At 36.1% G+C, this 17033-nt stretch overlaps 1 protein-coding gene across 6 annotated transcripts in view; it reads left to right on the plus strand.

Moving 5' to 3' along the window:
- Window positions 1-17033, plus strand: part of LOC150096090 (kielin/chordin-like protein) — a 649251-nt gene that overhangs the window by 604156 nt on the left and 28062 nt on the right. For 5 of the 6 annotated variants that reach the window (XM_090408779.1, XM_090408782.1, XM_090408783.1 and 2 more), the window contains 2 exons: window positions 5946-6131; window positions 16394-16600. In XM_090408779.1, coding sequence (XP_090264905.1) covers window positions 5946-6131; window positions 16394-16600 — 393 coding nt within the window. The remainder of the gene's footprint in view (window positions 1-5945; window positions 6132-16393; window positions 16601-17033) is intronic. The other variant, XM_090408780.1, reaches the window with a different exon arrangement.

A 17033-nucleotide genomic window follows, 5' to 3' on the forward strand; every position in this document is an offset into this window, starting at 1 on the left:
TATTTCAGTCTGAAATTAACAGACTATCCTCAGTGGCTTGATAGGAACAGTTTTTTTACAAGGTGGAATACAAACAATTGATCATTCCAAAGTAGAACAAGCTGCATGATGTTACATTGCTAAGCACTAAAGAGAGGTAAATTTCATCAGAGTGATGAACAAATTGTAGGTATTAATTCACAATTTCATATAATAATCTTAATTTATAAATTTAATTAAAGATAACATTAGACTAATGTAGGAATTAGAAGGTCTCAATTAAAAAAAAAAAATAGTGTGTTATCAGGATTAAACTTTCTGTCCATGCAGTTAGCCTAGTGGCTTTGCGCTTCACAACCAGATGCCTGGGAAAGGAGTGTCCCAGGTTCGATTCCTGTCAAAGACGTGAGGAACTTGAGGATCTTCCTCAGGCATAGCCAAGTTAGCCGGTCTTGGGCATGGGCAGGTCTCAATTAAAAAAAAAAAATAGTGTGTTATCAGGATTAAACTTTCTGTCCATGCAGTTAGCCTAGTGGCTTTGCGCTTCGCAACCAGATGCCTGGGAAAGGAGTGTCCCAGGTTCGATTCCTGTCAAAGACGTGAGGAACTTGAGGATCTTCCTCAGGCATAGCCAAGTTAGCCGGTCTTGGGCATGGGCAGGAGGTTTTTTTCTGCCCGGGGTTTTTCATCCTGCGAGCAGGCGAACTGGCCTCGCGAACATACGCTTCGATAACCAAAAATATATCTCACCCAGTGGCAGGCTAAGCAACAGGTTAGTTGGGAGTGGTACTAACAAGTAGTCACATCTAAGTAACACGCGGACCCTGCATAGGAAGCAGGAATGATGCATAGTGAAAGAAGAAGATATGGATTAAACTTTCCCATATTTTTGACAAGGATAGGCAATCATTTTGATTCAAGTTAGGACATTGACATAAGGCCTCAGTACTCTCTTTGAATAGGCGTTCGAATTTATAGCGACATCTGTGTAGAAGGCGAGTGCTGGACCAGAGAATGTTGTGACTTGTCTCTATCCCGTGCAGTGCGAATCCAGACTTATTGGATTTGTTGTGAAGAATATACGATTGGTGTTCTTGTATTCTTTTTTCTATAGAGCATCCTGTTTGTCCAAAGTACAACAAATTGCAATTAGAAGGAACTTGATATATACATGGAAGTGACATAGTTGAGCATTCATCTTTAGAAGATGGGAAATATGTGGATATTTTGTTAATAGGGATATAAGTGACAGTTAAATCATATTTCTTCAGAATTCTTGAAATTGGTTCCGAGGTTCTGGAAATATATGGAATTGAAACTAGACTTATTGATTCTTTGCTGTTCTGGATTGGATTGTAGGAACCGGACAGATGTTGTGTAGTCTTTTTGGAGAAGCCATTTAATTTCATGTGATGTTTGATAGTTGAAAGTTCTTTCTGTAATTCATGGGGAATTGAGCAATTAGTTCTAGCTCATCGAATTAAACATTTTATAATTTCTGTTTTTTGAACAAATTAAAAAATATATCATTACAACCTACTGATCTTATGGTGAGTTCGATGTAGAATCTCTATTTACAAATGTACTCCTCAAAGAGACCTTACATTTATGGGCTGACATCTTCCCACAAGATATCATAAAATTATTTAATTTCATGATGCACTTTGGATATTCCTTGTGTCAAAACAAATTCTACAACCAAGTGGAAGGAACAGCCATGGGAAGTCCACTTTCACCTGCTCTAGCCAACTTTTATTTGGAACATCTAGAAGACATCCTTTTTTCATCTATATACACTCAACTATCCTTTTGGGTTAGATATATAGACGACATTTTGTCAGTGTGGCCTCACAACAGGGATTTCTTACCTTCCTTTTTAGCCAAAATCAATTCTCTACACTCTCGTATTAAGTTTACCATGGAGATTGAAAAAGACAACAAGTTATCCTTTTTAGACATCCTTCTCATCCACTCACCTTCATGTATTCTTACAACAACAGTTTACAGAAACCCCACTTTTACTGGACGTTACATTCTCAAACAATCTGTCCATCATGCTTATCAAAAAATAGGAATTATAAAATCTTTAATTCGACATGCTAGAATTAATTGCTCAACTCCCACGAATTATAGAAAGAACTTTCAACTATCAAACATCACATGAAATTAAATGGCTTCTCCAAAAAGACTACACAACATCTGTTCGATTCCTACAATCCTATCCAGAACAACAAAGAATGAATATGTTGAGTTCCTATTCCACATATTTCCAGAATCTCAGAACCAATTTCAAGAATTCTGAAGTACTACGATTTAACAGTCACTTATATTGCTAGCCTAGTTGGCTGAGTAGTTAGCGTATCTGCTCTCCAGCCAAAAGGCTGCGGGTTCAAATCCCGCCTTGGGCATGGATGTTTGTGATTGTCTGTGAAAATACTAGTAGTGTTAGTCGGCAGTAGATGGCACTGGTATAGATGATGAAAGTTGTTGATGTAACGAGTGGTGGAGATGAGATGGAGAGTTGTAGAGTACGTGCCTTCCCTCAACTGCCTTCCCTCGATGAGTCTTTGTACTCCTTGGAGGTGTCATGTAATAATAATAACATCCCTATTAACAAAATATCCATATATTTCCCATCTTCTAAAGATAAACGCTCAACTGTGTCGCTGCCCGGTGTATATCAAGTTCCTTGACTGCAATCTCTTGTACTTTGGACAAACTGGGCACTCTATAGAAAAAAGAATACAAGAACATAAATTGTATATTCTTCGCAACAAATCCGATGTCTGGATTGGCACAGCATGGGATAGAGACAAGCCACAACAATTCTCTGGTCCAGGACTCGCCTTCTACACAAATGTTGCTATAAATTTGAACGGCTATTCAAAGAGAGTACTGAGGCCTTACTTCAGCCCTAACTTGAATCGAAATGATTGCCTATCCTTGTCAAAAATATGGGAAAGTTTAATCTGGATAACAAACTATTTTTTTTAATTGAGACCTTCTAAATCCTACATTAGTCTGTTATCTTTAATTGAATTTATAAATTAAGATTATTATATGAAATTGTGAATTAATACCTATAATTTGTTCATCACTCTGATGAAATTTACCTCTCTTTAGTGCTTTGAAATGTAACATCATGCAGCTCGTTCTACTTTTGAATGATCAACTGTTTATATTCCTCCTTGTAAAAAACTGTTCCTATCAAGCCACTGAGGATAGTCTGTTAATTTCAGACTGAAATATTTGGCAAATATTAAAATATTCTTGTTTTAATGTGTTTATGTTTCTTAATTTAATGTCACAAGTATCTCTCAAGAATAGTGTTTTTATGTAGCGATACTATCATCTCCTTATCCCTACTTTTTGGTGTCCTTCTCATAGTAATAATAAATTATTATAACAAACCTTCAAGGAGTCAGTAGACTTATTGTAGGAGGTTTCACTCGATGAGCAATCATAATTAACCTTAAATTCATTCATACTCCTCGCATTAATAACACAAAAACAATCCCCTCCACTTTTGTGTAAATCTACTTCTTGCTCTCCTCTACACTATGCCTTTACACAACTTCCAGAGATGGCTCTATTCTCACCTTCACTTTATGTATAAGAATCCCTTTTGTATTAATCTGTAGAATCTTCTCACTAACATAATTTTATTTTTATTTGGTCTCCAATCCACAATCAATCATAATAAACCTTAAATTCATTCATACTCCTAGCATTAAGTTTTATTTTATTATTATTATTATTATTATTATTATTATTATTATTATTATTAATAAAACACTATTAATAAAACAATAAAACACTATTCTACGTATCAAAGGTCTCAAGTATCTTGAAAAAGTTCCATGTTGGGTCTCTAGAGCAGGGTTTCTGGACCATGTAAAAATAATAATAATAATAATAAAATAAAACTTAATGCTAGGAGTATGAATAAATTTAAAGTTCATTATGATTGCTAGGAGTATGAATGAATTTAAGGTTTATTATGATTGATTGTAGAATCTTCTCACTAACATAATTTTTTTTTTATTTGGTCTCCAATCCACAATCAATCATAATAAACCTTAAATTCATTCATACTCCTAGCAATCATAATGAACTTTAAATTCATTCATACTCCTAGCATTAAGTTTTATTTTATTATTATTATTATTATTTTTACATGGTCCAGAAACCCTGCTCTAGAGACCCAACATGGAACTTTTTCAAGATACTTGAGACCTTTGATAAGTGGAATAGTGGTCTCACAAGAGATGATGAAATTCAATGCAAACTCCATACCATAGCAGGATTTGAATCTGCCTGTTAGTTGGAGAGCAGATATGCTAAACACTCAGCCAGTCAAGCCAGAACTCCATCATATTATCTCTTTTTTGCCTGTCCACTCAATAAACTCTGCAATTTATATAGGGTGATCCAAAATGTACCTACCAAATTTAATGTTGTATTATTCCTGAACGAGTAGTATTATTCCATATGAATCTCATCAAAAGTGTATTAAGTGTATTAATCTTATGCCATTTATATTACAAAATATTCTGCAATTGCATCACAAAATTGTACATTACCTTGTGAAGGATGTCTGTTGGAATAGCCAAGATTTCATGTTCGATATAGGTGACTTTAGCTCCTCCAAAGTCTTTGGATTGTTCTGATACACTTTGTCTTTGAGATGTCCCAATAAAAAAAAAAAAATCCAAAGGATTGAGGTCTGGTGAATAAGGTGGCTAGTCAATTCTGCTTCCATACTGCTTTGGATAATCCAAAGCAATGACATTCCCATGGAAATGAAAAAAATTAAATTAAACTTGGTAGATACATTTTGGGGTGCCCTGTATTTCCTCAGCCACTTTCCGTAACTAGTATTCCAGAGTCTTGATATTGCCTTAATCACTTATCTAAGGCAGCAGTTTTCTGAGTAACTCACAACTTTTGCAAAGTGGTGCCTTTAAAAGTACAATTTTTTATCCACTGTCACACCTTGATCCTTTGTTTTTACCTAGAGCAAAGTTTACGAATATCATACACTTTATTCTCTGTTGCCAAGGGTAAAGTCATGCACCCAAAGTATATGACCTTACATTTGGCAGCAGTGAATAATTATCTCATTCATCTGTTCCAAGAGCAGTCTGCAGCCCAGTTGACAGAATTTGACATGATGCTCTATCATCATGTCAAATTCTCTGCAATTATTCTTCCCAATTTAACATTATTCAAAACAGTTGAACTGTATTATAGTAGAATAGGATTTCAGAGAAAATGAATCTCCTGAAAATTTATATCATGATAGGATTTTGAGAAAGAACTAACATACTAATGATATAGTACATCATAATTAATACAAATTAAGCAATAGCAACACCAGAGCTGAATGATGCAATACACTGCTTGTCATTCTTTTACTTTTGAAAACCTCACTCTTTCCATACATAACTTCCTGATATCTTATCAGTCAACTATACCTATTATGCAGATTATCAGTCAGTCAGTCAGTCAGTTGTGCATCTTCATCCTTCTCCACTTCAACAGTAACATGCCATGTGGTGTTCTATCAAACATCTTGACAAAATGTATAAAAAAAAAGTTACCACATATGCATCTCCTCCATTCAAAGCAGTTGTCACTCTGTTATAAAATATAGCTAGGTTACTAAAACAAAGGCATCTTTAACAAACCAATGTGCTTGTGCTCTCAGAAACATCTATTATTCATATTTTTTCCTTCTATTTACCAAGCTGTAACTTTCATTTCTTCAGTGTATTCTGCTATCTATATTGTATAAACAAGAAGGTAGATATTCCTTTTTAAAAGTTGAATTTACAAATGGCACATCAATCATAGTTTATTGAAAATATGCATGACTGACTCAGAGGATTTACGGATGAGGATTCATTATTATACATTGAAAAATAAAATTATTAATGTATTGCTTAATTATTTTTCCTTTATAGAAGAGCCAGGTTGTCCATTAGTAAACTGCAATGATGATAACTGCCGTGAAGTAATAGGTGCTGATGGTTGTCCATTTTGTGTATGTGATCCTGTATGTTCCCCTCCAAAATGTGAACCAAACTGTAGGATACAAACTAAAGTTCTTCCAGGAGAATGCCCAAGATGCATCTGTGATGATGATGCAGGTAAGTTTATATCTTTTATTCCACTTCTGAAGTATATTTTTTATGCTCTAAGTAAATATACTACAGTGACCAGTTTTCTTTAAAGGTTCTATATCATATCACTTTCACCACACACACCTTTTCTGAATAAGATTTTAAGCAGTTCCCTGGCCTCAGTTTAATTTGGACTTATTATTATTAACAACAGACCATCATGGAGTCAGAGACTCATTGTGGTAGGTACACACTATCTCTCTCTCTCTCTCTCTCTCTCTCTCTCTCTCACACACACACACACACACACACACACACACACACACACACACACACACACACACACACACACACACACACACACACACACACACACACACAGCTAATCAAACAGTGCCTTAAACTCATTCAGAGTGTGTCTACATTCACAACACACCCAGACAATACATTACACTCACTCTCCATGCAATGAACCTTCTCCTCACTCCTTTGCCAACATGGATGATTTCAGTAGCTTGATCAGAGCAAGTAGTTGGATTTGGAGACAGTGGAAACAATAGTTTGATCATGGAAAGAAAGAGTATTAATCCTGTGGATCATACCACTTAACACTACTGTAATATCAAAGTGCAATTAATGGGAGTGGCTAAATGAAGAACATTACACTGGAGGTGAAACTAGTATAAGATGATGGTGTGAGTTACCAAGAGATAAGGTGAGGTAATCACAAAAGCATACTTAGAAGGAGAATAGTTCAAGTTAAGAAAAATATCTTTTTTCTAGTATTCTATTTGTTAGAAGGACATTTTGCATCAGATCACTGCTTGCAGCAACTATTTCAGGTTCTCTTTCAGCTTGATCAGCAGAATTGGAAAAGAGGTGCCATTTGGAGATGTGGACATTGAAGTAATCAGGGAAGATGACTTCACTGTTGGGTGATTGGACTGCTGTTAAGTATCTGTTTTACCTAGCATTCTGTTTGTCCATGAAAAGCATCGCATTATTATTCATCAAAAATTATCCACCCATGAAAAGATTTTTTTGGAAACCTATAGTGCATTTGTACAATGGATGAACTAAGGATTTTTTTTTTTTGTATTTTTATTTATATTTTACATGGATCCAAAAACCCTGTTCTGAAGACTAAACATGAAACTTTTTCAAGTCACTTCAAGCCTACATTTAAGCCACTGTAAGCTGGGTGATAGTCTCATACCAGGTGATGAAATTCATCTCCCACCTAAAGACAATCACAAACATCTATGCCCATGGCAGGATTCAAACCTGCAGCCTGTTGGTTGGAGAGCAGATATGCTAACTACTGTTGCTGGATCACTTAAGGATCAAAGCCAAATAACTGGGAGGAGACTCCACATTGCCTTTCAGAAATGCAGAGAACTGAATAGGGCTTCTAACCTAATGTCCAATCCTCATCTTCATGTAGTGTGTTCTGTTAGTAGGTATCTACTAACAGGAAGGGTTAGGATGGGGTGAGAATTTGGAACTTAGCCAGTAAAATTGTAATCTCTATTGACTTAAACCATAAATACTTATGATGGTACAACATGATAAGATTTCATGCTGGCTAGGGTGTCACCTGGTTAAACAAGGCCCCTGCTGTTTTCGTCAGGAAACCAGGGCAAACAGTGAAAAGTCAGCTACTGAAATAAGCTCCAACTTAACATCTAGAAGAAGAAGAATAAACCCAACATCAGAAACACTGAAGATAGAAACCATCAATATAAGGAGTATTAATGGAAAGGAAATCGAACTTGTAGAAGAACTGGAAAACGGATATCATATTGAAAATGTAAGAAACAGAATTAAACTTGAGCAACTTTTACAGGTAAATAAATTGTAGACTCAAGTATACACAAGGAGATAATTGGCATTATGGAGACAAAGAAGACAAAAAAAATGGGTGAGATCTTACTAATAATAAGTATAGGATGTTATTTTTAGGCAATAATGATCAAGGAAAGAAAGGAGTGGTGATAGCATTCAACACTTAACATGAAGATAAACTTCTTGATTGGAAGGCAGTTTTAAGTAGAGTTATTTGGGCAAACTTCCAAATGGGAAAATGGACAATGAAACTTATTTGTGCTTATGGTCCCACAGACGGTCTTCTGAGGAAGAAGTGGGGGAGGATTTTTTTTGAGTCATTAGAACAGGCAGCTGACAAAGAAAATGGAAAATGTAGTCCTTGTTGGAGATCAGAACAGCAGAGTAGGAAATGAATCCAACCAGGCATATAGGAACATTTTGGGAAAATTTGTAGAAAAAGGGCAAATCCAATAATAATGATAAGCATTTACTGGACTTCTACTTGGGACATGGACTACTCATTACTAACACCATGTTTCAACATAAAGATGTGCACAAGTTCACATAGAGAGAAGACACAAGAAATAAGTAAAGCCTCAGTGATTATGTCATCGTTGATAGCGATATCATCATCCTGGTTCAGGATAGAGAGGATTTGAAATGGAATTGACCACTACTTAGTGCTAAGCAGGATAAAAATGGATATTATTATTATTATTATTATTATTAAACAAGACCTCATGGAGTCAAAGACTCATCTAGGAGGTCCTTTTATCTCACACACATCTCATCATATCGGGTCTTAAACACATTCAAACTCCTTGCAGACACCACACTCTCAGGCAAGGCATTCCAATCATTCACAACTCTGCACGAAAAAAACCTGCCTCTCACTCCCCTACTCACACCCTCTTTATACAGTTTCCAGGGATGACCTCTGGTTCTCCCCTGATCTCCCACTATTCTCTGTAGAACTTCTCCACCATTGATCCTATAGCAACCCCTTACCAACTTGTAGGTCTCTATCATATCTCCCCTCTTCCTTCTCTCCACTAGTCTCTGCAAATTACATCTTTTCAATCTTTCCTCATACTCGACATTCCAGAGGTCAGAAACTACCTTAGCCAGTCGCCTTTGGACCCTTTCCAACATCTCTTCATCCTTCTGAAAACCAGGTGACCAAATCTGGGCACAATAGTCCATGTGTGGCCTAATCAAAGCCTTATACAATGGAACAAGAATCTCCCTACTTCTACACGTCAGTGTCCTCCTCATCATTCCCAGAAGTCTTTGTGTTGTCTTCACAATTTTGGCGATGTGACCCCTAAATTTTAGATCCTTATCCACTATCACTCCCAGATCTCTTATTTCCTCTACTTCCAACAATATATTCTTACCAAGCATAAATTCTGCATCCCATCTTTGTTTTCCAAATTTTAAAACCTTACATTTTGCAACATTGAACTCACATCCCCATTTGCTTGCCCAATCAATCAATTTATTCAAGTCTTCTTGCAAGGCCACAACATCTTCACTACTCTTTATGGTTCGTCCCAACTTTGCATCATCTGCAAACAACTGAATATCTCCATCCAAATCTTCGCCAATATCATTAATATACAAGTTAAATAGTAATGGCCCTAAAACAGATCCCTGAGGCACTCCACTAGTGACTTTCCTTTTCCTGGATATTGCACCCCCATACACAACTTGTTGATACCTATCAGATAGCCAGTCTCCAATATCACATTGAAAAAAACAGTATGTAAGAAAGTTTTAAACAGAATTAAACTTGAGCATCTTTTACAGGTAAATTGTAGACTCAAGTATACAAACATGAAATGAAACAAATTAAAACAAGAACCAAACCTTGGAGTCTCAGTTGCAAACTCTAAAGAGGACATTGATTGATTCAGCTAGGGAGGTATATGGTGAAGTTTTCTGTAATGATAGAAAAATAAGAACACCATAGTGGATACAAGAAGTTAAAGAAGCAGTTCTGGAAAAGAAGAAAGCATACCAAAAGTTCCTAGCAAATAAGTCAGCAGATGCCCTAAAAGAATACAAAGAAAAATGTAAGAGAGCTAGGCTATGTGTAAAATTAGCTAAACAAAAGTCATGAGAAGACTTTTTTGTAAGAGTATGGAAAATAAATACTAGGAAGGTAACAAAATGTTCTGAAGAGTATTGAAGAAGCTTAGAAATGGAGGAAAGAGTATTGTAAAAGGAATCAATGATAATAAAGATGACATGAAAACTGAAGATAAGGATATCATAGATGTCTGGAATAATTACTTTGAAAGACTGGTAAATGAACCATGCAGTGAGACTATACTAGAAAATTTTCAAGAGGAATGCAAAGAGGATTACAATATCAATACTTGAGGTAGAAAAACTGTCAAAAACTTGAAATGTAGAAAGGAAGCTGGAGTAGATGATATTCGACCAGAAATGCTTAAGTATGGAGGTATAAAAGTTTTGCAGTGGCTACACTTCATAATTCAGAGCGCATGATCAGAAGGTAGAATTCTTGATAATTGGAGTAGTGCTTTCATAGTACTCATACCCATCTATAAAAAAGGAATAAAGCTGAATGTGAAAATTATAGAGGAATTTCTATACTAAGTGTTCAAGGTAAGATTAATACAAGCATACTTGAAAAGAGGTTGAGAAAGATTGTGGAAGAGAAACTTGGAGAACAACGAGCTGGCTTCAGGCCAAATAGAGGTCGTCAAGATCAGATTTTCACTTTAAGAGAAATAGTTGAGAAAGTGTGGGGGAATATGATTGCGATCTGTATTTGAGTTTTGTAGATCCGGAAAAAGCATATGATAAGGTGGCCAGAGAAAAGCTTTTCACTTCAGTTGTATGGGGTGAATGGAACATTATATAGAGCAATACATATAATCTAGATTTAAGTTGCCAGTCAGCAGTTAGAATTGAAGGAAATACAGAAAAATGGCTTGATGTAAAATCAGGGGTAAAACAAGGATGCACATTATCTCCACTCTTATTCATCATCTATATGGATCACATTATGGAAGAAAGTGGCATTAGGCCTGATATTAGAATTCAAGATGTCAAACTTAGGAATACAACATCATCTGCAGATGATGATGATATATCTCTAAACACATCCAGTGCAAGGCTCCAGGATTCTCTTACTAAATTGAATAACAGCTGTAACAAGTTTTGGCATGAAAATCAGCAATAAAAAGACCAAAAAGTATGAAATTAGGCAGGAGCATAGAAAACTTTAGCTGCATTATGAATGGAGATCCTATGGAGCAAGCAAAATATTTCAGCTACTTATGCACAGTTTTCAGTTAAGATAGCAGGTTACATCTGGAAATAGACAACAGGATAAGCAAAGTTGGTATAGTGGGTAGCCAGCTGAATAAATTTAGAGAGAAATTAGCCAAAACACCAAACTAGCAGTATACAAGCCAGTTTTAAGTTATGGATCTGAGAGTTGGGTTAGAAATAAAGCACTTGATCAAAGATTAGAGACCACAGATATTAGGGTTTGCGAAAACTTGGAGGAGTGAACTGATGGCATCAATGGCAGAATCATATTAAAAATGAAGAGATTAGAAAGGAACTTGACATTATTAGCATTCAATAACATGTCAGCAGAGCTAGTCTAAATGGCCACTTAAATAGAATGGTGAAAAATGATTAGCAAAACAGGTGTTTGATGCCACGATGGCAGGAAAGAGACCCAGAGGAAGACCAACATCTAGGTGGATTGATTTATTCAGAAGTGGCTTTGAAGTGCAAAATGTTAGATATGACAATATTGGAGTGTTCATAAGTAATAGAATGATTTGGAGTGAAATTGTTGATAGGAGATTAATAATAATGTAAACTTAATCACGTAGTACTGTCATAGTAACCTGAACATCCCTTGGGGTACCTTGCAGGATGACTTGGATAGATTGGAGTTCTGGGCTAAGGAGAATGGATGTCAATTTAATGTGCCAAAATGTAGTTATGCATTTTGGGGTGAAAAGATTAGCAGCAGTATACCACATTGATGGAACTGTACTCCAGGAGATTGATGAGGCCAGGGACTTGGGAGTGTTGGTGGATAGGGAGATGAAGTTTAGGGGGCACATTGCAAAAGTAGCTAAATCAGCTCATCAACTCACTTGGTTGTTGAAAAATACCTTGACGAGCAAGTTATTGTACCTCTGTACCGAGCCTTGATAAGACCTCATTTCGACCTCATCTGTGCCCAGATTTGGTCACCTAGGTTCCATCTTGATGGGGAAGAGGTGGAGAGGATCCAGAGGCGAGTGACTAAGATGATAGTGGGTCTATGGAATTAACCATATGAGAACAGGTTGAAGATTTGTGGGTTGCAGAAATTGGTTGATAGGAGGAAGAGGGGGAGATATGATTGAGACATTCAAATTGCTAAAGGGTTTCTATAGGGTTAATTCAGAAGATATTTTTGAGATCAGGACTGGTGGTGGCAGAACTAGGAGACACCTATGGAAGCTGGGCAAGAGTGCGGTTAGCAGGGGTGTTAGAGCTGGGTTCTTTACTTTTAGAGTGGTAAATGAGTGGAATAAGCTGCCAGAGTCTGTTGTAGGTGCTATGACGTTGAGTGAGTTCAAGGCGAGGTTATGATTGATACTCTGAGATTGTCATATAGTTGTGTGGACATGATGTTTAAGGCCTCCATCGATGAGTCTAAGGACTCCCTGGAGTCGCCTGTAATAACAATAATAATGATGTATATATAAAAGCCTATTACGTCGATGCAAATAATTTACTCCACGTTTGTGGGAAGGTCCTCATGCTCTGTCATTATTTTTTTTGGGGGGGGGCTTCCTTTCCTTCATAAAATATCACTTATAATTGTTTAGAGACAACAGCCCTCTGGATCTGCTGATGTATCTGCCTTTGATTACCAAATTAGAATTTTGGTTTTCTGGTCAGTGGATGGTCACAGTCCTTATTTTGGAGAGCACAAGATCATAAGTTTTGTTTGTCTTAAATTGCTGCATGATGATAATCCTCTACATTAATTGCATTATAGGTATGATATATTTTTCTGTTTCTTACAGATGATAGGTGTCATGTGACCTGCAACCATTGAAATTTTTTGAATCCCTGAATGCTCAAGTTGAGAGTCAAGTTATATTCCTTCAAAACTTTGTTGTGTTTTTTTCAGAATGTTCCTGTTGAATATGGAATAAAAATAGCCTCTGAAAGATTTAGTATTCTGTTTAAGAAAAGTGCAGGCCTTCATTTTTTCTTTTCTATAATATTTTTTTAAAAGATAATTTCTGCTTTGTGCAGTTTCTGTTGCAACTCACAACTAAACTTAGAACTTTAGTTGACTAGTCTAAGGGAAAAATCAGCACATTCAATTTTACTACAGGAATGGAATTTGGAGGAAGGGAGGAATAGCAATATCTGAAATCACTGCGAAATGTGAACTAATGATATACTGATATACTTGAAAATGCTCAGATGACAGTATAATATTTGCAATGTAGTGTATATAATAATGTTGTAAAGGAATAGATAATATTACATAATTGATTATATTGTTGGGATTGCAAATGGACCAATAAAGTAATTCTTCATTAAACTAGCTTTAGACTGTGTAAGAAACTGTTCTTTTAAATAAGAAGTCTCAGTATATTGTTAAAACATATTCATTGGTCTCATTTTTATCCTGGAAATCAGGAAAACCAGCCAGAAGAATACACTGACATCATAGCATTAATTGCTTTGACCATAATTTGTTTGGAATTACAGCCAAAGTAACTGATATTTTGGCCCAACAGCAACAACAGCTGAAACATATTCATTATAATCCAGGTGTTGACATTGCAGGAATGAATGAACCAATAGATTATACGGGAATTGTGGTGAATGAAGTGGAGGTGAGTAGTCTATTACAAAACCTCAATGTCAATACATCAGTGGGATTGGATGGTATACCAGCTCGTGTCGTATGTCAAGCGGCTAAAGAATTGTCAGTGCCCTTGACCATTTTGTTTAATTTGATTCGGGTCTGGGTTAGTCCCGAGGGGTGGAAAGAGGGGAAAATAGTTCCACTGCATAAAGGAGGTTCCAAGACTGCTGTTGTAAATTACCGACCGATTAGCTTATCAGGAATCGGTGTCAAGGTCTTGGAGAAATCAGTCAAGAGAAAAATACAGGATTGGATAGATGAAAATGGGATGCTGTATGGGGGGGACAACATGGTTTTGTGAAGGGTAGATCATGCCTCAGTAACTTGCTCACGTTCTATAACACAGTGACGGCTGAACTGGATAAGGGTAATGGGTTTACATTGATTCTACTGGACCTTGCAAAGGCCTTTGACAGGATACCACATGGAATTCTAATCAGTAAACTGGAGCAGATGGGGATGGATATAGGATTGGTGAGATGGATAGGAGGGTGGTTGATGGAGAGATATCAGAGAGTGGTTTATTCAGAAGTAGAGTCCAAAAGACGGCTTGTGACTAGTAGTGTGCCGCAGGGCTCTGTTCTTGGACCACTACTTTTCAATTTGTTCATTAGCGATATAGGGAAGGATCTGAGAGGAAGCATCCACTTGTTTGCCGATGATGCAAAGTTGGGTAGAGCAATAGTGAGTGCACAGGATGTCAAAATTTTGCAAGATGATTTGGATAGTTTGGAGGACTGGGCTAAGGAAAATGGATGTCGATTTAATGTGGCAAAGTGTGAGGTTATGCGTTTTGGAGTGAAAAGATTAGCAGCAGTATATCACATTGGTGGAACCATACTCCAGGAGATTGATGAGGCCAGGGATTTGGGAGGGTTGGTGGATAGGGAGTTAAAGTTTAGGAGGCATATCGCAAAAGTGGGTAAATCAGCTCATCAAATCACTTGGGTGCTGAAAAATATCTTAACAGGCAGATACAAACAAGTTATTGTTCCTCTGTATCGAGCCTTGATAAGACCTCATCTAGACTACTGTGCCCAGATATGGGCACCAGGGTTTCTTCTGGATGGGGAGGAGGTGGAGAGGATCCAGAGACGAGTGACCAAGATGATAGCAAATCTATGGAATGAACCTTATGAGAACAGGTTGAAGATTTGTGGGTTGCAAAAATTGGTCGATAGGCAGAAAAGGGGTGATATGATTGAGACATTCAGATTACTGAAGGGTTTCTATAAGATTAATTCAGAAGATATTTTTGAGAATAGGACTGGTGGTGGGAGGACTAGGGGCCATACATGGAAGCTGGGCAAGACTGTGGTTAACAAGGGTGTTAAAGCTAGGTTTTTTACTTGGAGGAATAAGCTGCCAGAGTATGTTGTGGGTGCTATGACTGTGAATGAGTTCAAGGTGAGGTATGATAGATACTGTGTGAATGTCGAATAGTTGTTCTTGACATGATGTTAGGACCTCCCTCGATGAGTCTGTTGACTTCTTGGAGTTGCCTGAAATAATAATAATAATAATAATAATAATAATAATAATATCAAAGCAGTTATACCTGCACTAGTGAAGAAGGGGAAATTTTAACTACTTCTACTGCACCAATCAGAAGTATTTATTCTATATAATCTGTCTACAGTAATCTGAATGTGAGAGGAAGCAAATGTGAGCTAGAGGCATAAATTGTTTGGTCTATGGTGTATCATGTTGTGATCAGTGGTTGCATGGGAATAATCGGAGTGTGGTTTGTGGAAAAAGAGGTTTAAGTGAGGCTTTCAAAATGGTTCATGGTACAGCACATAACAGCTCCATATTTTTATGGGGCATACAACACTATTTTTTTTTTTTTTTTGCGTGGGACTTCTGAATTTAAAATGACCCCAAAAAACAAAAAAATTATCATGATGAATTTTTTTGTTGTTGTTGTTGTTGTTAAGTAGTCACATATGATCACGAAACAGGAGTATTTATGGAAATTTTACAGATGTGAAAAATTTTCTGGTTTTGTGGACAGCAATAGAATGCATTTTAAGAGTAATTGGGGTCTTAACAGATATACACATGAGCTCTACAGTCAAATTGGTGAACTACACAGAGATTACAAGATAATACTTCAGTAATAATGACAAAGTTAAAAAAGACAAAAAATGGATAGAATAAATCAGTTTTGCTTAAGCATTTTTTAAAAATTTATCTGCATACTAGTCTTTGATATGAAACAAGAGCATCATGGATAGAAATTCTAATTTACAATTACTTGCATTTTTCTAATTTGATTTTACAAAATTAAAAATATTAAATCTGTTTTAAAAAACTAGGAATGATGAATGAGTGTTAAACAGTGGTAAATATGAAATACTCCTAAAATAAACAATATAATTTAGTTTAATGTTTATTAAAATCTTCATCCTTTACTTATTAAGTTATACTACATAATTTGCTTTCATGAAAATTTATTGCTGTTATTTATAAAAATGCTTTATTATTTTTCACTTTCCATTATAAGTGTTGCTAATATCTTTAGCAGATGATTTTTTATTAGTGAGTAGGCTAGGCTGTCCACCAGCCAACTGTGATGAAGACAGGTGCAGAGAAGTATTAGGAGCTAATGGCTGTCCAACTTGTGTGTGTGATAAAGCATGCCCTACTCCCAAATGTGATTTTGGTTGCACTGTTGAAATGGATGCAGAAAGAGGAAGATGTCCTTTCTGCAGCTGTCCTACATCAGCACAAAGTTAGTAGAATTTTAAATTTGAATGGGATTTAATCTTTCTGTTATATCCACATTCCCTTCACAATCTTTTAGTAATTATATTTATTTTTTAATTTCTTTTTTCTTTTGTTTTTTTTTGACCAGAATGAGGTATTTTACATAGATGAAATGAGTCGAAAATATAGTCTTTATAGGTAGTGTTTGTATATACTGCATACATTCAGTCTATAATCCAGATCTTGCAGGAATCTGGATTACAAATTGAATTCCAGATACACAAATACTGTGTGTTGCATTATGTCTGGTCTCTGGTGAGAACTTTAGTGAATTGCTCATTTTTTTCATTCAGTAATAGATATTTAACAGAATAATTATATGTACCTTATGAATTAAATATGACAAAAAATTATATTCTTGGTTTAATCCTTTATTCAAGTAAGCAAACAAAGTTTAC

This window comes from Typopeltis vanoorti, chromosome 19 (assembly GCF_054136105.1).
Source record: "Typopeltis vanoorti isolate ZY-2024b chromosome 19, IOZ_Tvanoo_1.0, whole genome shotgun sequence".
In the NCBI taxonomy this organism is placed as follows: domain Eukaryota; kingdom Metazoa; phylum Arthropoda; class Arachnida; order Uropygi; family Thelyphonidae; genus Typopeltis; species Typopeltis vanoorti.